This window comes from Curcuma longa, unplaced genomic scaffold (assembly GCF_044706935.1).
Source record: "Curcuma longa cultivar G26 ecotype Majalengka, Jawa Barat unplaced genomic scaffold, ITB_CL_G26_1.1 contig_19736, whole genome shotgun sequence".
In the NCBI taxonomy this organism is placed as follows: Eukaryota; Viridiplantae; Streptophyta; class Magnoliopsida; order Zingiberales; family Zingiberaceae; genus Curcuma; species Curcuma longa.
Genome location: NW_027431174.1, coordinates 18,982 through 42,578, shown reverse-complemented (window position 1 = coordinate 42,578; position 23,597 = coordinate 18,982). Strand labels below are relative to the sequence as shown.

Genomic DNA, 23,597 nt, shown 5'->3' with positions numbered 1-23,597 from the left:
CATGTCCAATCAAAATTCAAATTCAAAATGAGACAACATTGGATTCAAGCACTTGAATGTTACATCGCTTAAATTAATTTCTGTCATTAAAAAATAGGAAGAAGACATTAAATCGCATTTAAAGAAATCTACTACAGTATGTTGTTTAGATTGAGATCCTATCACAACCTGTGCAGTTACCGCTCAGCTTTGCCATCCACGTGGCGCTAGGCTCAGGTCACTTGCGGGGAGAGTCACCGGTAGGGTCAGGGTGTCAGCAAGGCAGACGCGGGCGCCGGCGCCGGCGCCGGCACCGTCGGCCAGGCAATCGAGAAGATATCGTTCCATAACTCAACGAAGGCGCGGAGGATGAGGTGGTGGTGGCGGGGTGCGTTGAGGTCGAGGAAGCGGTGGAGGAGGTCGCGGAGGTCGTCCCACGCGTAAATCTCCATCTCCACGATCATCTGCAGCATCGAGTTCCGGAAGTCAACGTACGGATCCGACGAGTCCTTCACCACCGCCGTGCTCCCCTCCGCCACACTCGTCTTCCTACCCTTAGCCGTCGTCTCGGGCCAGTAGGACGGTGGAGAGGGGGAGGAAGCGAAATAGCCGTAGCAAGACGGAGAGGAGGAGGAATTGACGGCCGTGGTGGCGGTAGTACCAGTTGTTTCAGATAGCGAAGCAGTGATGGAAGGGGGAAAGGGCTAGGGATCTTCGGCAGCACGGATTTTGGCGGCGAATAGAGGAAAGACGGGAGCTTTGGCCGCCGGCAGCTGCATCCGACGTCGACGGGCACCGTCTGCCGGAGCACGAACTTCCGCTGCGACGAAGGCATGAAGAAAACAAAAAAAGGTGGGATTTTTAACGGGAAGGGATCATCGAAAAGAGGCTTTTGGAGCTTAAAAAGCGATTGGGATGAAGCTCAGGTTTTTACATGGAAATGAAGGTGTTTGATGGAGGAAGAATTGGATTGGATTAAGCATGGTCTAGCTGAGCAATATACAAAATTGTCAAAGAAAGGATAAGTCAGGTTTAAGAGTGCGCATTGACCTTAAACAAGTGGCCATGTGAACCAATCAATGCTGCCTTCCCTGTGCATTCCCTTCATGAGCGTCTCCATGGATGGAAAATTAGTGTTCATGTGATGTGAGATTAGGTTGTAGCTAATTGCAACTTGATCTGCTGCAATTCCGTGAAAGATCTTCCCTTGATATATGAGCTGATTACCAATTAGAAGAGTCAACAGAACGCACACAACTGCCAGCAAGGGATAAATCCGTGGAATGGAAGCTTCATCCAACCTGTGCATATCTCTACATGTCAGAGTTTGGTATATTTTGTTTTCGCAGCCAAAGAAGGAATTTTGCGAATATTTTATTGTGACACAGATGAAGTATTCTACAATGGGACTGACAATGGTAGGCAGTCCTCTTATAAAGCCATCGTAGAGGCTTGAGATAATAATGATACAAAATCTAAGTTACAAAGTGACAGTTTAAAACATTGATTGATGGTTCCTTGTTACCTGCACGCAGAAAGAGTTGTCATACCTTGGTATAATTTTAATACGAGTGGTTTCATGTTTTGTCCATGCAGAAGACTTGGTATTACTCCGGGCAAAAATGTTTTTGAACCAGGTTCTCATAGTCACAAAGCAACAGCTGATAATGAAAGCACAAATATCTCCTTTAGCCGAAGAGTAGAGCCAATTCAATTTGGATCAGTACATATCCAAGAGTTTCATGAGAATTATACTTTGTTCACCACTGCACATCAGGCGAAATCTGAATGCACTGCAACCAACCAGCACAAATTACAAAGAGGTAAAGTCTGTTTGTGAGCAGAGCAAATCCCCAGCTGCTAAATAACGAACTGGAGAAAAGAGGATGAAGAATCTCCGTCCTGCATTTCTAATTCGAAAATAGAAATGGCATCTTTTGTCCCCCAGTCTATTTCTTCTTTAGGTCATGTGTTCTTTGAGTACAATGTGGACGACTGAGTTGCTAGTATCCGATTGAAATTTTGATGAGTTATCAAATAAGTCTAAAATTAGATCATCTGATATTTGATACATATATCTAAGTGTGTAGAAACTTAAGAAATCACATGTAATATCTAGATGGAGAATTTTAATAGAAGACGCAAACGAACGAGAAAGATGATACGGAAAAAGGAGTCAACGAGCTCAGTGCATCCAAGGTACGAGGAGTTGCGGAAGAGTACTCTGGCGGAGCGAGAAGGACGCACGGGAATGAGGCAGAGGAGCTCGATGCATCTGAGGGATAAAAAGTTAGGAGGAATATTGTGCAAGACGACCAAGATAGAACAGAGAATGGAGGAGGAAAATAACCAACACGAAGTTGACCATTCCCAACGTCCAGACACCCAGATCCATTCCGAGCGCCCTCAAGTCTAGGCGCCCAAATCCATTCCGAGTGCCCCAGAGTCCAGGCGCTCGGACCCATTCTGGGCACCCGAATACCCAATCCATGTCAGCGCGAGCTGTTGCCGAAGCGGATAAGGATGGAGTCAACGTCAGCGGAATCTAGACGCCCGAAGAGTTTCCAAGCGCTGTGCCCTGATCGCAATGAGTCATCCAGACCCGTTAACGGGTCATTAACAGATCGAATTGAGATCGATGAATCCAGGCGCTCGAAAGTGCCACATCAACACAACAATCAGATCGAGATGAAGGTTATAAATAGACTAAAAATCAATGTAGAAAATACACACTTGAATTATCTGTTTCGTTCAATTTATTATTAGTTTACGCTCGTACAAGATTTCTCTATCTTTAGAGTGTTTCCGATAAGGAGATTTTTGATAAGCACTTTCATAATCTTGAACTAACAACCCAAAGATTGTAGCCAAGTAAATCTCTTGCCTCGTATTTTTTATATTTTATGTTACATCTAAATTAGTATATCCTTACTAAAACATTAGCAAGAGAAAGAGATCGTTTTTTTTATAAGTCGATCTTCACTCCCCTTTAGTGATCCACAAAAAATTTTCGCTGAACCTTTAATTAGTATCAGAGCAAGACCGCTCAGACGGACTAATCGCTAACTAAGCAACTAGACCGGGATGAATGGCCGGAGCAAACATCCATCTACCAAAGTTTGAGGACGAATTTACTATTTGGAAGAGAAAATGGAGGTATTCTTCACAACAGATTTTGAAATAATGTTGTGTATTAAAAATGATTTTGAAGTGCCCAAGAACGAGGATGAAGAAAAACTCGATGAACTACGATGGACCAAGAAGCAACGAGACGAGTTCACAACCAATGGTAAGGCAGAGTTCCATCTCCTAAATGTTTTACCCATATAGGAACTCAACCGGATAGGCCACTACACCTCGGCGAAATACTTCTAGGAAAAGTTCCTAGAATTCACGAAAGGGCCTCAAAAATAAAACTAGCCAAGAGAGATTTGCTGAGGAACCAACTAACTCATCTCCGATTAAAAAATAGAGAAAAGGTGGTGCAATTACATGCGAAATTTAAAGAGTTAATCCTTGCCCTTAACAACCTCGGAGAAATAATGACAAATTGAGACATTCTCATATATGCATTAAATACATTTCTAAGAATCCAAAATGGTCTTCAATAGTGGACTTATATTACATCTCGAAAAACTTAGAGGTAAGCACACTAGAAGAATTATTTTTTATCTTAAAATTGCATGAATCTCGATGTACAAGGTTTAAAGACATAGAAGTATCATACAACATCACTCTGCAAACTAAAAAGGACGACTCAAATTCAGACACATCCTTGGAACTGGATGAAGAAGCATACTTGGTAAGACAAATGAAAAAGTATTTTAAAACTAATAACTCTGATAAGAAACAGGCCTCCAAACTACTAAGAAGAAAAGAAAAAAAAAAGGTGTGAAGTGCTTCAACTATGATGAAGAAGATCACATCAAAGACAACTGTCCTAAACTCGAATAGAAGCCCAAAGAAAAAGGAAAAGAAAAATCAAAATTCAAACAGAAGAATCTGAAAACAACTTGGGATAAGTCTTCAGAAGACTCAGAGTCAAATAGTTGGGCTTACATTAATGGCAATATAAGAAGAAGAGTCAGAAGTAGAATCCAGCAATGAAAGTAATAGTGTAGGAGGAGCCTCAACCGACGATTTGAAATGGTAAGTGAGATACGTAATCTACTCTCTGATCAATTATATGATGCAATCAAAATACTTTTTAGATTATTATATAAAGTTAGGAAGAAATACATGAATTTAAAACAAATCAATACTGAGCTAGAGAACAAATTAGTTATTTTATGCTCTAAAGATGAATTAGAAAAAAAAATGAAGGATGAAAATGCAAAATTAAATGAACAAATAGAAACTAAAAAATTAGAATTAGAAAATTTTTTCATTTATTCACATAATTTGAATATCAGGTTAAAGAACTAATGAACAAAATTTTGATAAGAATCAAGATATAGATATAATTATCAAAATTTCAAGGGTCAAATTAAAAAAATATTAAAAAATTTATTTCAAAAATATATTTAATAAATCCAGTAGGTGTAAATACATTTTGGGTTCCAAAATCAATTTTGACCACTTAAATTTTTTTCAACCAAGAAATAAAAATTATTTTTTGACTTAATATCCAAAAATAATTTTTTGAACATTCTGTATGATTTTAGTATAAAAATTATTTTTTCTATGAGCGTATAAAATTTCAAAATTTTTGAACAATTATATATTTTTTAATTATCTAATGAAAATCATGTATTTTGAAATTCAAAAATTAATTAAAATATATTTTCCGATGAAATTAATTTTTTATGATTAAGAAATTTTTATTTTTATCTGGTTAAAAATTTTTATGGTCCGAATAATTAATATCATATTTTTTTCAACCCTAGTATTTTTGTTGTTGTCAAAAGGGAGAGAAGTAGAAAATTAAAAATTAGACATACATGTAGGGGGAGTAGGCATTCAATGATGCTAGTTCATGCTTTTATTATGTTTTTTTTTCTAATTTCAAAACATAGTTTGACAAATATCAAAAAGGGAGAGATTGTTAATATCCCAGTAGAATTTTGATGAGTAATCAAATAAGTTTGAAATTAGATCCTGTGATATTTGACACGTGTTTAAGTGTGCAAAGATTTAGAAGATCACACGTAATATCCAGATAGAGAACCTTGACAGAAAACGCAAGCAAGCAAGAAGGATGGTATGGGAAAAGGAGCTAACGGGTTCAGTGCATCCGAGGTATGAGAAATTGCGGAAGAGTACTCTGGCAAAGCAAGAAAGACGCACGAGAACGAGCCAGAGGTGCTTAGTACATGCGAGGAACAAGAAGCTAGGAGGAAGACTGCATAAGGCGACCAAGGCAAAATGGAGAACGGAGGAAATGGCCAATAGAAAGTTGACCATTCCCGGTGTCCAAGCGCCCGAATCCATTTCGAACGCCCTAAAGTCCAAGTTCTTGAATCCATTCCGGACGCCCAGAGTCCAAGCACCCAGACCCATTCCAGGGGCCCGAATACCCAATCCATGTTAACGCAAGTTGTTGCCGAAGCGAATGAGGATGGAATCCACGTCAACGGAGTCCAGACGCCCTGAGAGGTTAAGGTGCCCAGATCGCAAGGAGTCATCCAGATCCGTTAGCGGATCGTTGACAGATTGGATTGAGATCGATGAATCTAAGCGCCTGGAAGACTTCCAGGCGCCCAGAAGTGTCATGTCAACACAACAATCAGATCAAGATAAAGACTATAAATAGACTGAAGCTCAATGTAGAAAACACACACTCGAATTATCTGTTTCGTTTAATTTGTTATTAGTCTACACTCAACCGTTGTATGAGATTTCTCTACCTCCAAAGTGTTTCCGACGAGGAGATTTTTGATAAGCACTTTCATAGTATTGGACTAACAACCCAAGAGTTATAACTAAATAAATCCCTTGCCTCGTATTTTTTATATTTCATGTTATATCTAAATTAGTGTGTCCTTGCTAAAACGTTAGCAAGAGAAAGAAGTCATTTTTTTGCAAGTCAATCTTCACTCTTCCCCTCTAGCAATCCATGAAAAGCTTTTGCTGAACCTTCACGAGTTTGATCATCAAGTCCTTTTTGACCGTCTTCAGATTACTCCAATCTATTCTGAAGTTAGCTGAAGTGGGTATCAGATAGCTTGAGATAGATCCACGAATTGCCTAACAAGTAACAAGCCATTCAGATGTGATTAATTCTTTTGCGGATCCCTTGATCGGCGCACAAATTCTTTAATTTTTGTTAATATGCATAACTTGAGCTGACCTCCTCTCCGCTATAATGACCGGTGCCAATCAACATTGTGCTTCTTGACCTGCTAAATCAACATTGTACCTTGCTTTGATATTGTACCTTGCTTTGATATGCTTCATAAAGGACAGCCCGATGCACAAATCTCCCGTCAACACGAGATCTCAAGGAATGATCTATTGTGCACAGTCTTATCATTTTACAAAATGTTGTTTTTGAAATTCAAATCTGTGACCTCTAAATCACATGGCAATAATTTTATCATTGCAGTAAGACTTCATGACCGGCTAAAATGAAATTATGCTCTACCTTGCCCTACTTACCCGTATCGTGCACTGTTAATGCCCTTATAATTTAAATTGCAATAATTTTCTCACTATCGCTCTCAATTATTGCATTTTAAAATAGAATCCAGCTTGGAAATCATTATAATGATCAGGTGGCTTTATGGCGCATGTTTACATCCTGAATTCTCCTTCCTGCAAGAGGAAAAAGAACAGATGAAAAAAGTTGTGTAGGACTATCATAAGTGTAATTTCTTACTACAATTTCATTATTACATCAATAAAAGAAATATGCAAATCTTCTTCTTTTCTCTAGATATTTCCATTAGTTATTCTATTAAACTCAGATAAATTTCACTTTGCTGCAGTGTTATAATAGCAAATGGCATCTAGTTCCTAAAGAGAGTAACACTTCCAACCATGACAGTTTCATACTTCTAGTGTTTTAGGATTTAGTAGAATAATACATGGCTAGTGCTGAGGTCAAGAATCAACCTATGCCAATGTACTGAAATTCCAAATTTTGGTTTACAATGTTGTTATTTGGTACCTGATGAAGTAGGCATAGGGGTACTTACAGTTGCCAATTGTTGGCTAACATAAAAAATATGTCATGGTTTAACACTTAAAGGTAAGATTCCGAGACTTTAATGGAATCAACTTCTTGTCTTGAAAACAAAAAATGCAAACATCTGGAAGCTTTTCCATAAGCATGATTAATCCTGAAACAATGATCCTTTGCTGCTGGTATTACAGCAAGAATCTGTGAAGCAAGCTTACAAGATTACAACCTGATTCACCAAGTATAATCCCACATTAAAATTTAGTCATATTAGAGACACTGGAATTACCATGGGTTTGGTGATTGTTATTGAAAATTACCAACGAGACAAATTAGCATAAACCTATCATGAGTTTCTTCATCTTCCTAATGGAATCAACTTATGTTTTGAAAACAAAAAATGCAAACATCTGGAAGCTTTTCCTTAAGCATGATTAATCCTGAAACAATGATCCTTTGCTGCTGATATTACAGCAAGAATCTGTGAAGCAAGCTTACAAGATGACAACCCGATTCACCAAGTATAATCCTACATTAAAATTTAGTCATATGAGAGAGACGTACTGGAATTACCATGGTTTTGGTGATTGTTATCGAACCTTACCAACGAGACAAATTAGCATATACCTATCGTGAGTTTCTTCATCTTCCTAAATATGCACCTATCTGGTCGATATCTTACTCAAATGATTCATGAACCATTGTTTCCTTTGATAAAAAAAATATCAAAATTTACTATGACCATCCATCAAATATGACTTTGGATTCATCTAAATGTTAAAGATCCTAAATTTAATCAAATCTACAAGGATAAATAAACACTAGGGAAAGCATGTAAGACTGCAGAAGGAAAACGTTAGGCATAGAATCAAACGCAGATCCGGTCTGCTTCACTCTTAGCTTCAAAACAACCCAACAAATCCCAACTTAACCAGCGCAACAACACGGAAACAAGAACAAAAGGGGATCAAAACTACATTCATTTACTCACCCGCGAGCACACATCATTGGGTCCTCGAAGGATTCATTCGGAGCACAAATAATTTCAAAGACCAACGCCGTCGCGCGCAATTCGTATCTGATTCCGCTATAAAAGAGCAACCAATCGAAGTGAGAAACAAGAAAAGAAGCTCTATAGAAGAGGAGAAAAACCGTGCTAGGAAAAGCACACCCAATATGAGAGACTGAGGGACGATGAGGTCAGAGGCGCCGCACACCTTGATCGAAGCGAGGAACGGAGGAGACGATCTGCAACCCTAAACCAGAGATAGCGAAGCAACGTTGGAAGAAAAGAACCCGAGCTGGAGTGTGACTGTGCGAGAAGAAAGAGACGGCGGTGGAGAATTTATTAAGAGTAACTATTTTGTTTACCCTTATTTCATACACGGCTACGTGAGGAATTTCGCTTGTGGGTCCCATGCTCTTGGTCGCAAAAGCCTCCATTGATAGGTTAGCGTCAGACGGGTGCGAGAAGCTAAATATGGTCCTGTTGAGGAGAGTGACGCGTGTTGACAGCATGGCGGCTTGCTTGGCTCCTCGGTGACAAGTCCTTCCACGTGTCATCGCCCGAATTGCCTAGATCTGAGTAAACCGGCCTATAATCCACGTCAGCAAAAAATCCGGGTTATATACGAGTCGAAATCATTTGAAACTGGCGTGGTTGGCAACGAGGCTACGCAAACGGGCAATAATATTAAAAAATATCTTTTAAAATTTTTAAAATTGTCAAAATACTTTACTGGTTTAAATAATATTTTTTAAAAGAATTTTAATTTTAGATAAAGAGTATTTTATTAATAAAATTAAAACTTTAGAGGAATTTCATTATTAATAAAATCTTAAAGATATTTATTAAAAGATACAAGACCAGGCTAAGTTGGCAATTATTCGATGGTCGACATATTTATATTTTTATAACGAGAATAATGCAATGATTGAAGCAGCTAAAAAAATCCATAGATTTGAGAGCATATAAATTTTTTAACTTTATAGTTGCATTCCTTGTTTAACTTGACAATTCACGAAGCACTTATTATTCATATATTTAATGATTTATTTTATTACAAGAATATAGCTTTAGTATAGTTTTTAAAATATCAAAGATAGATAGTAGAATAAATGAATATAAATCTGAATGAAATTGGCGTGAATTAATAAGGAATTATCAAATAATCTAATCCAAATAATACATAGATTCATGACACAAGCCTATGTTTGATCGGAAAGAACAAGATTTAGAATTGAATTATACTTGGAATGAAATTTTTTATAAAAACAAATTATTGCATTAATGAAATTGTATAAGTGGAATAGTTTTGTCAACTTATTCAAGCCATTTGTCTAGTTTGTTCAATTTATCAAATTTATATAGTTAAAACTCTTCTAGTTCTAGGTCCTTTCCAATCCAGTTGACTTCTTGGTTTGTTTGATCTATCTAAACTCATTCAACCACCTAATTAAACCCAACCTACCTAGTTTGTTCTTTTGGATTGAATAAAGCTAAACTAAATTCATGAAAAAAAAAAAAACGCCATCTTAAATTATAAGGATTCCAACACAAAGTTAAAACAGCTCTGGCAAAATTCTCCATTACCTTTTGTTTGAACACAGGCACAATGGATTGAACTTGTTCTACTTCCAAACTGCAAAGTCATGAAATCTCTGTCAAGTTTCAGCCTCATTTAAAAAACAAAAAAAAAAACCAAAAACTTTTATCATGTTGTTGGAAGGAACCAACCAAGTTAGTGATGGTCAAAGTAAAAAATGGTCCCATTGTGTGACCATTGCAGAGCAGGGGACCAAGCTATGATTCACTGGCACTGACCAGTACTTGCATTTTCAAATGAGATCCAAAAGGATCAAAGCAATGGTAGATTTCTCAGATGAGATGCATGAACCAATGATATTTATATTGGCACTGATCTATGTTGTAATATAAGAGAAAATTATATCACAAGTCAAATATTTCATGGCATCTAGTATTAGTATGTGGAAGAATGACTCACCTCTGGCTCATTGTTGGAGGCCACCAATCTTTGCTATTTGTTCTCACTTCAAGTGGAGGTGGTAATCATCATATGCAGAGTCTTCAGATGCTATGATGCACGAACTAATATTTTGAAAATTAATATCTTTTAAAATGTATCCATTCCAGCGAAGCAATTACTCTATCATGATGATTCTCCTGTTTCACTTTTACTGCTTTATTCAATTCCATGTTTTTAGCGAAGCAATTACTCTATCATATGATTCTCCTGTTTCACTTTTACTGCTTTATTCAATTCCATGTTTTTAGCGAAGCAATTACTCTATCATATGATTCTCCTGTTTCACTTTTACTGCTTTATTTCAATTCCATGTTTTTATATATTGTTATTTTTCATTTATTAGGAAGAATAAGATGCATAGTAACAACTCACTCTAATATGTAGTACACTATTTGCCTAACTTCTCGAATAGTCCATTTAAATAAATAGTATAGAAAAAGTGAGCTATTACTAATGCATTTATATCATTGTACCATGGAAGGCTTAGGAAAAATTTCTAAACAAAAGCTCCATAATTGAAAATGTTATCTAGCTAATAGTTTTTACAAATAGGGATGACCATTTACATTTGTGTGGACCATCCTAGTTCACTTTCACTCTATGGACCTAGAAACATATAGATCCGATACAAAATGCAACAATTAAAATAATTTTTGTGCATTATAAATTGCAACTATGCTCTTGCTTATCCCATCATTCGATTGAGATAACAAAGATATTCTGTCTTAAATCTTATGAATCCTTTAGCACAGAGCAGCCGTAATTAGCACAAAATGCACCCTGTGAAATATATATATATATATAACCAGAGACAAACTTGAGAGAAAAAACATGGACAAGTAATTCATGGACATCTCATGGTAGGTATAATAGATATGCAGAGCCCATTCACCATCTCACTTTGGTTTTTAAGTGTAGAAGTCACACTCCCAATTATTATGCGGATGATGCTTCCATCTAAGTTTCCTAGTGCGCCTTGGAAGTGGATTAACCACTACACCTCAATATCACAACTTAGTGGCCTCTTAGTTGTGTAGTTGAGATTGAAAATGACGACTTGAACTCTGTTAGAAATTGGATTGCATCAACCTCATCCAACTCAGCAAGCACTTTTTTATGCTTCTAATACCTTTGGATGCACTAACAAGCAAGAGAACAAATTTTCTTAGATCATGCTTTAGATCCATGGTACTGATCTTTAGTGGGCAAATCTTGAATGTGATGCTAAGAAAATTAAAATTATGGTTTGCTTTGTGAGGACGGTATTAAACTATAGAGGCCTTTTTGGTGTTCAAAAAGTGATGGCAGCTTCTCTAACTGAGATTAGTTGCACCTATAATATGGACATCGACATTAATAAGAAGAAATAAATAAATGCTAATATAGCTTTTGAATAAGTATAGCTTGCACCTCACAATGAAACGATACAGTGTATTCATTAGTGTTGGTCATATTTGAACCAAAGCATTAGCCTTGTATGGACCAGTTAGTTTGTGGTTCACAGGCAAGCCGTATATGATGCAACCACTATCAAATGGTCATAATTCGCCTAGTGATAGTTACTTCCAATACCAAAGGGGTTGCTATCTTCCCTGTATAAAGGGTAACGAAATCTTTCAACGACTTTGTTGTCTACTTTATCTATAGGATTACAATTAAACTAGGAGTGATTTTTTTTCTTGACAGGCTGGCTGTAGGGCTTGTTTTCTATTGACAAGTATGATTTCGCATTAACTAGGCCACCATGTTTCACCAAAAAAAAAAAAAAAAAATCTAAAGTGAGGTTAGTCACAAGTGTCATCAACTCATCCTTGTCTAGGTCCACTAACATCTTCAATGAAGCTTTCTTCCAGTTGTTGCTTGATCAGTGAGGATGAGTACCTTGACTTGCAGAAGAAATGGTCCCTGAATGAGTACATATATCAAGATATTGTTTAAGACTTGTAGCTTTTTCTAGATCAAGTATTTGTAGTTTTCACAAGATCCTTAACTTTAGCACAAAAAAGAAACCCATTTTTTTCCCAACCAAGGAAATTTGGCTTCAATGTGTGGCCTACTGCATATTTGTATGCACAACGACTACTTGTGAAATCATAAAAAATATTCTCATCCATTAAAGTTTCCCCATGTCAATCCAAATTTTGCAGACACATTTACCCATCAGTCACATGTTCTAGCTGACTCCATGTCTCACATTTCCCTGTAGGGAGTTTGTACTGGATTGTCCAATGGTTTGGGATAAAGCCACAAGGGCTTTAGTGTCTGGAAGCATAATAAAAATAAAGGACAAAAAGCAAAAGGAAGATTGCAAGTTCGAAGCAGAAAGAAACAGCAATTGATTGATTACTTCCTTGTTTCTTTGTGCTAATCCAAATCAGCAAGGATGAGTTGCAGAAGCAAACAAGTCTTACTCTGGCCACTAAAAAAAAAAATTAAAAACTGATCATCAAGAAAAATATTAGAAAAAAGAAAACAAGTTTTACTCTTTTTAAATCCTATCATAATCTTGACTTTCACTGTTTGGTTTTGGGCCATATCAGAATAATTTTTCTGAACTGCCCTCAACCATCCCATATTTGCAGTGCTCCATTTTGAGCTTATGAACCTGATGCTAAATTTGAAGACCTTTCATCTGTATTTTTCACATGTTAAAATTCCTATGATTTTTCATTTTTAAAAATGCATTTAGACCATGTCCAAACAAAACGAAGGCACGTCATGTTTGTCATCATCAAGCACAGACACTTTTGGCTGAGACTTTTCTGATTCAATTAAAAAGAAAGTGAGATCCACAATTATGAACTGGTGTGACCTTAATCCCAGTGGGTCTTAGATTTAGTAACAAACAAAAAAAAACTACTGTCAAATCAAAGCATTTGCTTTTTGTGGAGAGGGTGTATAAACTCTACCAAGCAAGGTCAAGATTCTCATACAGATGTGTCTTTTACCTGGCGTCCTTCTTTCCTTTTTCATTTTTTCCCTTTGTCCTCTTGCTGTAGTACTCCCCTCAGCACTCGAGTCATCCTTCACATCCCCACCACCATGATGATTAATTTCCTAACGATAGTAGGTGTAGGATTAATAGCCAAGATTATAATTTTATATGATTAGGAATCAAATCTTCACCTTCTAAATGACCACAATATCATGTTTTTGGCATTTTGCCAATCACCTTCTCGACAGTGTTGTGGTTGCGCAATAAAGAGGATTATCCAGTCTAAACTTCCATTTAAAATAAACAATAGCACAAAGTGGAAGAGGAACAACAGTCAAAAGTGATTATGACATAGGATATTGCCACCCAAACATACCATGATCAAACTGTGTTCTAATTAGCGAAATCATGCAAGCTTCATAAAAGGAAGTAACTTTCCATGATAGAAGATAATAATCAACAGGGAAAACTGGGAACCAACTGGAAAAGAAAAAATCAGTAAAGAACAGCAGAATCAAGAACCTACCTCAAAAGGATGAAAGGAAAGTAGCGGTGAGCAAACAAAACACCACTCCCAAAATCTTGAGCTGAATTTTTCCGAGTATTTTAAAGCATAAAGGAGACGGCCAGGGGCAAATACCTCACCATCCACCACAAACATTGCTTTGAAAAAATTAAACCCATCCTTCCCCACCATTGAAAGACTACATGATTAACTATTATACAAAGATAAAGAAGACCCGCCTTTTAAAAGCCCGTCCTCTAACTCCTTTCCCTCAGTGGCTCCCCTCGTAATATGCTACTAACCTCGGGGTCCAAATGCAGAGTCCTCCGTCCTTCCCCCGGCCGCCCCAAAGCTGCGCAAGAACATACAGATAAGGCCAACGACCGTCCGCATCAGGATCACTATGAAACTCTAAATGACCAAAGGTAGGGATTTTTTTTCGAAATATCCGACGGGTGGGATTAGTTGATAGGCTAAGACTAGTATGTTCGCTTGGGATGATTAACCCACCTTTTACCCGAACGTTTAACGAATAGGAAGACGGGGTAGAGTAGTCGGGAGGGCTTAAATTTTTAACTCGCCTAGTGTCGGCTATAAATGGGTGATGTGGGTTTCCATTTTTGCCCTCGTAGGGGAGGAATGATGGCAGCCGACGTTTTAAGGAGAGTGTCTCCCCGGGAAGTACTCTCTTCGTCCTCAACGTGCTCCTTCTGGCTCTGAGGAGGCGCTCACGAAGCTTCCTTGGTGCTCAAACTCGTTGCTGGTGGCCGGCGACCAGGGGTGAAAGAGGAGGAGGAGGAGGAGGAAGGCGGCCGGAATGGAAGGAAGAGGGGAGGCGGGGTGCGGAGCATGCAGGTCGGGCGGGGCTCTTGCCGCGGAAGCTAGCGAGGCTTAGGTCGCGGAAATGGCGTAGCTTAGACGTCTCTGTTTCTCTAACTAGCTATTGCCTTGATTCTCTCTCTCCATTTTGCTTTCCCGTTGCGGCGAAGTTGGGATCTTCGTTTTTTGATCGATCCGGAGTGCGCTCGTTGGGTTCGTCTTCATGGGGCTGCCGCTGAGAGAGGCGCTGAGGCAACTGTGCCTTGACACTGAGTGGGCCTACGCTGTTTTCTGGAAGGCGTCGGTCTTCCAGAGCCGAATGTAAGCAAAATGTCTTGGTTACTTTCCGTTGTATTATTTCGTCGGATAAGATTTGGCGGAGATAGGGCTTGTTAACTTGGCTATGTAAATCTCGGCAAATAAAGAAAGGTTTCTGATTTAGTTTAACTTTTTTACGTGATGATGTGTTGTATCTAACCTACTGATGGGATAGATGTGGAGAATAAGTTCTTGTTTAGTTGAAGATAATTTTTTATGGTAACATACTATGCTTCTTTGGTTCTCTTTCCCTTTTTATTTGCAATAGAAATATATAAGATTTGTAAGGTAGGAGAAACTGGAAAGGTGCTATCTTAATGCTCGGTCTTGCTTCTATAATTTGATCTTTTATGTGATGCATGTGATCTTGTTCTTGCTGCTGTGATTTCAGAATAAGTGGAAGTTTGTGGCTCTGTTGATCCTTCTCTTTAAGTATCTGAATTAAATATTAAGGCATTCTTTTATGGAAACCGTTGTGAAATTTCACAGGCATTTAATCTGGGAAGATGGATACTATAACCAGAAGTCTAACATTTCAAGCTTCAAAATCTCAATTTTTCCTCCCAAGCAAGAAGCTTTGGCCATCAAAAGTAACTGCTCTGAGCTAGGCTCTGAAGCAGATGACGCAATACAAGTTCTGGTCGAGAAGATTATGGCGTCCCAGGTCCATTTTTTTGGAGATGGGTGTGTGTATTTGCATCTGGTCATTCTTCATATTCCATATTTTCTTTATTATTCCTATACATATTTCTGATTGTGTCTCCTTTTGTATATTGCAGGTTCGTTGGACAAGCTGCTTCATCAGGAAAATATATCTGGATCAGAAGAGATAGATTTGATTCCATATCTAAGGTATATATTCTGATATCTTATTCTCTAGTCAAATTTTACATACAAATTTAAATTATTTCTATGGTGCACATTTTCTTTTTGGAAACATTCTTATTCAACACTGGTTGTCTAGCCAGCATTAACATATAAGACTATCTTTATGACCTCACTGGTATCAAATCTTTCCTGTAAACTTGTATCATTGTGTTCTTAACTAATAAGGCAGCTACCAACAAGTATACATCTGGTTGATTGGTTGGGATGTGGATCTTGCTGTTTGTTGTAGGTTATTTGTTTACCTGTCCGACCCTAGCAACAAGTGATGGTTTTGTTATAATATGAAATGGTAACGTCTCAAGTTATTTTTAAGCTCTTGAAGATGACCCACTACGATAGCACAAGCAATCTATCATTATTTCTATGATAGATGATTTAGGCAACAATTTTGATCTGAAATCTAAATCAGATTCTCTTAATCTGTTTGACATTATTCCTCTGTTTAGTATATGCAAACCACTCAATAAAATTCTTCTCTAGTGCCTTCATAACTGGTATATTCACTCTGCGGCCAATGTATGTGTTAGATGGTTGATGTGTGCATAAATAAGTATTCAAGTTAGATCTATGACTACCTCAGTAGATTGCTTTATCTAACCTTGATTAAGCACCTAAACTTCTAAATTTGTTTTTTTTAGAACTGTTTCCTTTTGAATGTAATGGTGTATATGTATCCTAATTGATGATATTTCATTCTACAAGGGTCTAGCTGAGTTGAACTGCCAGATTGCAGCTGGTATGCAGGTCAGACTGTTCATCTTGATGTTTTTTTATTCGCGTCAGTCACTATTCTTCTAAAATATAATTCTTACTTTATGTTAATTTTGTTATTCTTAACTGAATTCGGATGAGTTGATTGTGTTGCAGACCATGTTAGTCGTTCCTGTACTTCCATATGGTGTTATACAACTTGGTTCAACTCAAACGGTATGCTTATTCCCATCATCCTAATTCGGAATGTATCCTATTTCTAATTTGATGATTTATCTTGTGCTTTTGTCTTATTGCCTCAATTTGCAAGCATTTCTAAAATTAATTAAAAGTATGGACTATGGTGTTGCAACTTGCCTGATATGTGTATCCATATTGCAGGTCACTGAAAATATTGGATTCATTTATCATATAAAAAGTTTGTTTACAAAGCTAAATTATGCTTCAAATGGTCTTGTATCAGATAGTACCCAGAAATCTTTGGCAGAAGAATGTCAAATACATACTTCATCCGGGTCAACTTTTTGCTCCCAAACTACAAATGCTTGTCTTAATATGGATGACAGGTTAAATGCCACTTCTGATTGTTGCAACCCTGAGTTCCTAAAGTCCGTTGCTCCAAGATCCTTCTCCGAATATATTTCCTTAGTGTCATCTCAATTCAATAGAATGCAACCTAATGTTTCTAAATTAGTGCCAACCAAACAGACTATAAAGATGGCATATCCTATGGGTAAGCTTATCTTGCAAAGTGCTGATGACATATTACGTAAACCAGACATACAACCTACCCAGCAGGTACCACCAGATGATTCAGACTCCAGATGTCAAACTGAACGTGCAATTTTGAACTCGGTTTTATTGTCTAATACGATAAAAATCTTGGAAGAAGAACTCATGTTTACGTCAGGTGTTGGACCTTTGGAGCCCACAAACAACATTGCTAATGTTGGCAATGTTGGTTCGACTTCAAATTCACATCACGGTACTAGATGCTCGAGTTCATCTTCTCAGTTATCTTTAAATGGTACACTACCAAATTTAGGAAGTCATGCATTCAGACTCAGAAGTACATGCACATCAGAGGTTTCCATGGACCATCCTTTCTCATGCAATGAAGTTGCATCTACTCAATCAAATGCAAAGGCAAAAGAAAATGATGATTTAGTTCAATCTTCTCATATTTATTCTAGTGAACCCAGTGTTCAAGTTTCTTGCTCTGACATGCTCCCTAGCATTTTTCATGGATATGCAATAGGTGACCTGAAACATGTTGGTGATCAAATGTGTAAAATGGTTGATTATGAGGAAAGTGGTGCAAATATTGCCAATGCCAATAGCATGCAGTGTGCACAAAATATGAAAGAATCATTGAGGAGTAGAACTTCATCTTTGTTTGCTTCAAGCAATGATATGTTCCATATGTTAGATGTTGACCAGAAGACATATTGGACAAATGACAGCTTGGCAGATGTTGTGGTGCATAAGAATTTTACAAATTCTTGTAACTTTACTGATTTACCCAGTCTCCCAGCAGAATCAGATGCTTGTCCCATCTTTGATCCTGTGAATGAACAAATCTCTTGTGCTGGGCTGTTTTCCATAAATAACAGTGATCAATTACTGGATGCAGTAATTTCAAAGGTCAATCCAGGTGTCAATCAGGGATCAGATAGTAATGCTTCAGGTAAGAGTACATTCATAGATTCTTGTACATCACATTTTTTTGGAACTCTGAATCATAGTGAAGTACATTTGTCAAAGCACATGAAAGATGAGTATTTTGGTTTTGCACCAGTAGTAGCAAAAGCAGAGCCTTCATGCATAAGTTATGGGAAGTCATCATGCAGCAGCGAAAAGGATGGAGAGAACAATCATGAGTCTGAGCTTCATAAGTCCCAATTCAGCTCATGGGTTGAAAGCTGTCAGAGTGCTAAGAATGATTCTGATTCAAATAGTAAAAGGGTTTCAGAAATAGGTAAGTTTAACCGAAAGAGGTCTAGATCTGGAGAGAGCCCTAGACCACGGCCAAAAGATCGACAGATGATACAAGATCGTATCAAGGAGCTTCGAGAAATAGTTCCAAATGGTGCAAAGGTACTTTGTTATAACATGAAGCTCTGAACCTTAATTTGCAGATTATGTTTGTTGCTAGGTAAGAGCACTGCTAACATGTCTTTTGCCTCTTGCTGTTGGTGATGGAGCAGTGCAGCATTGATGCATTATTGGAGAAGACTATCAAACACATGCTTTTCTTGCAGAGTGTGACAAAGCATGCTGAAAAACTGAAAGTTGCTGGAGAACCCAAGGTCTGACTTCACTGCTCACTCATTATATGCCATGCATTTGCTTGTTTAAATATTCTAATAGTGATGAACTTCTTTTGTCAAAACTTCAAACTGACAAATTGTGACAGTCGTTGTCATCATTATTTGGTGTTTGATCCAACTATTTGAATTAGTTATAAGAATATAATTCCTCCATTGAGCTCAATGCAACTCTAAGTAGGAGTGAGTATTCGGTTAATACCAAACCGAACCGAATTAATTGAAACCAAACTGAACCGTATTTTTTTGAATTAACCGAACCGACCAAATTTTCAAATAAAATTCAAACAAACCGAACCGATAAAATATCGGTTAATTCGGTTTTCGACCGAATTAATTGAAAAACTCAAAATTTTTAAGTATTATGGAAGATTTACTAATTAATTAAGGATTTATAAGTTCACTTAGGAATTTATTATTTTGATTAATTCAGTTTATTTGGTTTAAGCGAATAAGAAATTTTAAAACTGAAACCGAACCGAATTAATCGATTTTTTTAGAAAAAAATCGAATTTTCGAAATAACCGAACTGAATTTTTAAATTCTGTCGGTTCAATTGGCTTGTTTAGTTTGACCGAACTTTTATTCACCCCTAATTCTAAGTAACTAGTAATATCAAATAGATTAGTTTTTTTTCGTTAACTAATATTTTCTTTAGGGTTGTCCTTCTGTCACTAGTACTTTCTACTTTAGTAAATCCAACTCTTCTATCTAATTATTGGTAATGTATGAACATGGTTACATAATGTCAATTTATTTGCTCTTGTTTTATCAAGTCCTGGAGCTACACCTAATTGCTACAAAATGCTGATATTCATTTTCTATCCTTACTAGCAACTATATACATTCATCATAGCATTCTATATGTAAATCATTAACATTTAATAGTCCAACACTTTGTTCCATAAAGATTGTAGCTAGCTTGTATTCGCATTCTTATAAAAATTTTCTTTTAAACTAACAGGAATTATGAGATCATTTAAGATTATAAAAGTTCATCTCTATTTTGACTATCTATTCTTTATTTTGACTTTAAGGGCATATTGTCATCGTTATGCCCTTATGTTAAATAATAGATCAAAGATATATAAAAATCTTTCAGAGATTTTATGTCAGTCCATCTTCACTATGCCATTGATTTCCTTTCCTATTATTGAAATTATATATCATATATTCAGTTGCAGTCATATATATTTTAAAACCTCCAGTTTTTATTTATTTTTTTCTCCAATTGAAGTTTTGAATTTAATCTAATGGCATTCATCAATTCATAAAAAAACTTCCATATGGAATATACACCAATGAGGTTTAGCTTAAACATAAATGATTAATTCGTCTAATACTAATGGAAAATGAGACTTAAGAGTTACCCTTTGATGTAAACCTACAAATGGAGTAAAAAAAAAATTCTACACTCTCAATGACACTACTACTTACTAGTAACAACATTATACATTTCTTTGATAACATTAACGTATTTAGTAGATATTTCTTTCTTCTTCAAGACCCGCAATAATAGTTGTACAAGGACTATCATAATTTTTTTCTAAATCAATGAAAATTATATACAATCGGAAATAACCTCTTGCAAAGCAAGGTAAGGCTGCATACAATAGACCCTTCCTTGGGATCTCACATTGGTGAGAATTTCGTCCACCGAGTTGCCCTAATGAAAATTATATACAAATTCTATTTCTTCTCTCTATGTTTTTTCATTTGCTATATTATAAAATAAATAGCATCTATGATTCTTTTAGATATGAAACCAAATTAAATTTTAAAAATGGTTATCTCATCTCTTGTTGTCCTCTCTATAACTCACACACAACGTTTCATGCTACCACTTATTAATTTGATGCATCTATAATTAGGACAAAACATTATTGTTAATAATACAACGATACAATGGAAAGGATTTTTACAATGGTTGTTTGAGTTTCCATTTTAATGAAAGTGTATATGCCATGTGACCTAGTGGTCATGGGTTCGAGTCACAGAAATAACTTCTTGTAATGCAGGATAGAGTTGCGTACAAAAGATTCAATGTGGTCGATCCTTTTTCGGAATCTGCATTGGCACCAGGCTACCCTTTTAGTATCCAATAGTCATTGACCACTGACAAAGTAACTTTCTGTAATATATTATTACACAATATGGGACCTAGGTATAGGAAAACAAATAATCATATATGGCATATATAGGCTCTATCGTAGGCATGATTCAAACTTACCCAGCCCTAAAACCATAAGGGCCAGTACCATCAATTGTGCCAAACATATGGTTGTTGGTAGTAATTAACACAGGATTTTAAAAGTGTTGAAAAGACTCGAAACTGTCTCAGTTGTTTAAAAGTTCTATAGTTTATTATATTTCTAGATATAGTTGGAACTTTTTAAAAAAAGTTGTGCAGGCTTTAGAAAAAAAATTATTAGGATTTTATTAGCATGAACATGTATCATTATTTGCGGAGGATAAGTTTTTTTTTTTGTCAATTTTTAAAAAGGGGTTAGGACCCCATGTATTAAGACACTTTTGAATAATAAAATTCCCATTTTTATTCTCTTTGTGAAACTTTTTCTTTCGATGAGCTGTTACTTTTTCTTCAAGAGATACTTATCCCTTCACTTCATCAATCTCATCTCCTCTCAATCTTCTGGTTGATTTGAGCATCCAAAATTGATTTGTGGAACCATCTACAAACTTGGATGAAATTGATGAAGTGGAGATAAATATCTCACAAATATAAAATAAAACCTCACTTAGGGGAAAGAAGCAAAGGAAAAAATTTTAATCTAAAATTTTCTAATGCATGAGATCCTAACATCTTTTTATATATTGACAATACGACTTATTCTCCATAGACAATGACTTCGTGTTTATCTGAATAAAAATTTAATTACTTTTTTAAAAACTAAATAACGTTTAAAAATGTCGAGACAATTTTGAATTTTTTGTCAAGATTTAAAATCATGTTTGGTTGCATACTGAACTTATTTATTTCCATTTTTATCAGATTTTTAGATCATATGCAGAGTTTCATCAATAATTTTATTGTCATGCAGATCAGTACTGATCAAGGTGGTTTGCTCTTGAAAGACAACTTTGAGGGTGGTGCAACATGGGCATTTGAGGTGGGAACTCGACCAATCACATGTCCTATTGTGGTGGAGGATCTGAATGCTCCTCGTCAATTGCTGGTAGAGGTAAGCCATATTACTCTACTCCATTACAAATGCTTCCCACATCTATTGCTCATCAACGAAGAGACCCCTCAAGTTGCATTTTCCCACAGATGCTCTGCGAGGAGCGAGGTTCATTTCTGGAGATTGCAGACTTCATCAGAGGATTAGGTTTGACCATATTAAAAGGGGTGATGGAAGCACACAAAAACAAAGTTTGGGCACGTTTCGCTGTGGAAGTACTACTACAACTGCTTTTACACACATCAAAAACACCACCGTCAATTCTGAACAAATCCAATTGCTAAAACAAGGTTCAATGTTTGTGTGCAGGCGAACAGAGATGTGACTCGAATGGAGATATTCCTCTCACTCATGCAACAGTTAGAGCCCTCAGCTGGAAGCAGCAGCATCGGACTACCAGCTGCTGCTGGTAACATCAACGTGCCTCACGCCATTTTCCAGCAAACCTCTTTGCCGGCAAGAGTAATTTGATCGCATTCACGGAGCAGTCTCACCGCCATTTTTTCTTTTGTAATCAGAAAGGCTAAGAGCAGGGTTGGCGTCTCCTGCCATGACTAGTATTCCAGCTTGAATTGAAGGCTGTATGTGTTGATGCTTGTTACGACTACTGGATGCTGGGAGCAAGCCCCCTCGCAGTCAGTCACCTGGGATTTTGCTAAAGTTCTTCGATTTAAGTTCTTCTTTCCATCTCTTAGTGATTGTTCTCATTGCCAAAGATGTAGATACTAGTGCAGAACTGAGTTCAGGTTGTTGTCCGGTAGCTTTTGTGTGGTAACTTATTTGAACAAAGAATCCAAGAAAAATAAGATGCTTTATATATTTTTCCCCCCTTTTGTTCTGCCTGGGGCCATTTTTACCCCCTTCTGTTTGACAGGATCTCACCTTGGGTTTTCATGATGACCACTAGCTTCCTAAAAGGCAGCCAAATTGAAAAATATTTTATTGATTGTTTTATAATTTCAAACAATGTGAAGAATTATAATATGCATTTACTATAATGAGAGAAAAAAATAACATTTACTATTCACAGTTATAATACATTGTACTTCAGTAAAAAGTAGAATTTGCCGTTCTAATGATTTTACACGATCGGTCCTATGATCATATGTGAAGAGATAAATTGAGAAATTATAGTTGGTCACGATGGAGGAGGGCATTGTCTCGGTTTGCGTCGAGATTCAATCCTTATTTACTTTGAACAAATCTGTTCTATCGTAATCAACTTAACTATGTTTCAGAAATTATAATATATTACACCGATCTATATAATGGTTGTGTTTAAGATATTCAATTGTATTTCTTTAATAGTATAATTAAAGAAGTAATTTTTTATTTAGTCCATTAAAACTCACTCCTTTCCTATTTAAAGCCCAATTTATTTTTAATTCTTGGATCCATTCCTAAATATACTATTGATGAATGTTGATTTAAGTTAAATAGAATTTCACCAATACATACGTTATAATAATTATAGTAATTATAAATCATAACTGTTATATATTATAGTAGTTATAAATTATAACTGTTATACATTATAATAATATGAATCATAACTACTATACGTTATAATAACTATGAATGCTACATATATTATAGCAAATACTAATCATAGCTCGATTAATAAAAATAAATAAGATGTTTTGATAATTAATCAATGGGGCCCTTTGAGGATTTTAATAAAAATGGTGTTTTTTAAAATTTTTGTCCAATTTATTTATTTATTTTTTTTACATTTTTGTCCAACT

General features: G+C 36.4%; 2 protein-coding genes and 1 long non-coding RNA gene across 6 annotated transcripts; 1 reads left to right on the top strand and 2 right to left on the bottom strand.

Annotated features, from left to right (window-relative positions):
• Positions 1-230: 230 nt before the first annotated feature.
• LOC141817225 (transcription repressor OFP6-like) lies at positions 231-926 on the bottom strand. Its single transcript, XM_074704899.1, is given in 2 exon segments — positions 231-682; positions 685-926. Coding segments are annotated over 2 exon segments (567 nt in total). The 5' UTR covers positions 815-926; the 3' UTR covers positions 231-245.
• A 5,449-nt stretch (positions 927-6,375) lies between these two features.
• Positions 6,376-8,400, bottom strand: LOC141817221 (uncharacterized). Of its 2 annotated transcripts, none has more exons than XR_012600800.1 (3): positions 8,317-8,400; positions 8,091-8,186; positions 6,376-6,732 (listed from the first exon to the last, which is right to left on the bottom strand). It is a non-coding gene; the product is annotated as an uncharacterized LOC141817221 (long non-coding RNA). The 2 variants fall into 2 exon arrangements; XR_012600799.1 differs by having other exon boundaries at positions 8,271-8,348.
• Positions 8,401-14,472: 6,072 nt separating this feature from the next.
• On the top strand, positions 14,473-22,686 carry LOC141817222 (transcription factor LHW-like). Of its 3 annotated transcripts, none has more exons than XM_074704893.1 (11): positions 14,473-14,726; positions 15,213-15,407; positions 15,503-15,575; positions 16,314-16,355; positions 16,479-16,538; positions 16,704-18,009; positions 18,124-18,419; positions 18,530-18,631; positions 21,712-21,852; positions 21,942-22,067; positions 22,162-22,686. In XM_074704893.1, exons 1-11 carry the CDS (start codon positions 14,629-14,631, stop codon positions 22,321-22,323), a joined length of 2,601 nt encoding a protein of 866 aa, XP_074560994.1. In that variant the 5' UTR covers positions 14,473-14,628; the 3' UTR covers positions 22,324-22,686. The 3 variants fall into 3 exon arrangements, with proteins under 3 accessions (XP_074560994.1, XP_074560993.1, XP_074560992.1); XM_074704892.1 differs by having other exon boundaries at positions 18,121-18,419; XM_074704891.1 differs by having other exon boundaries at positions 16,704-18,419.
• The last annotated feature ends 911 nt before the right edge of the window (positions 22,687-23,597 follow it).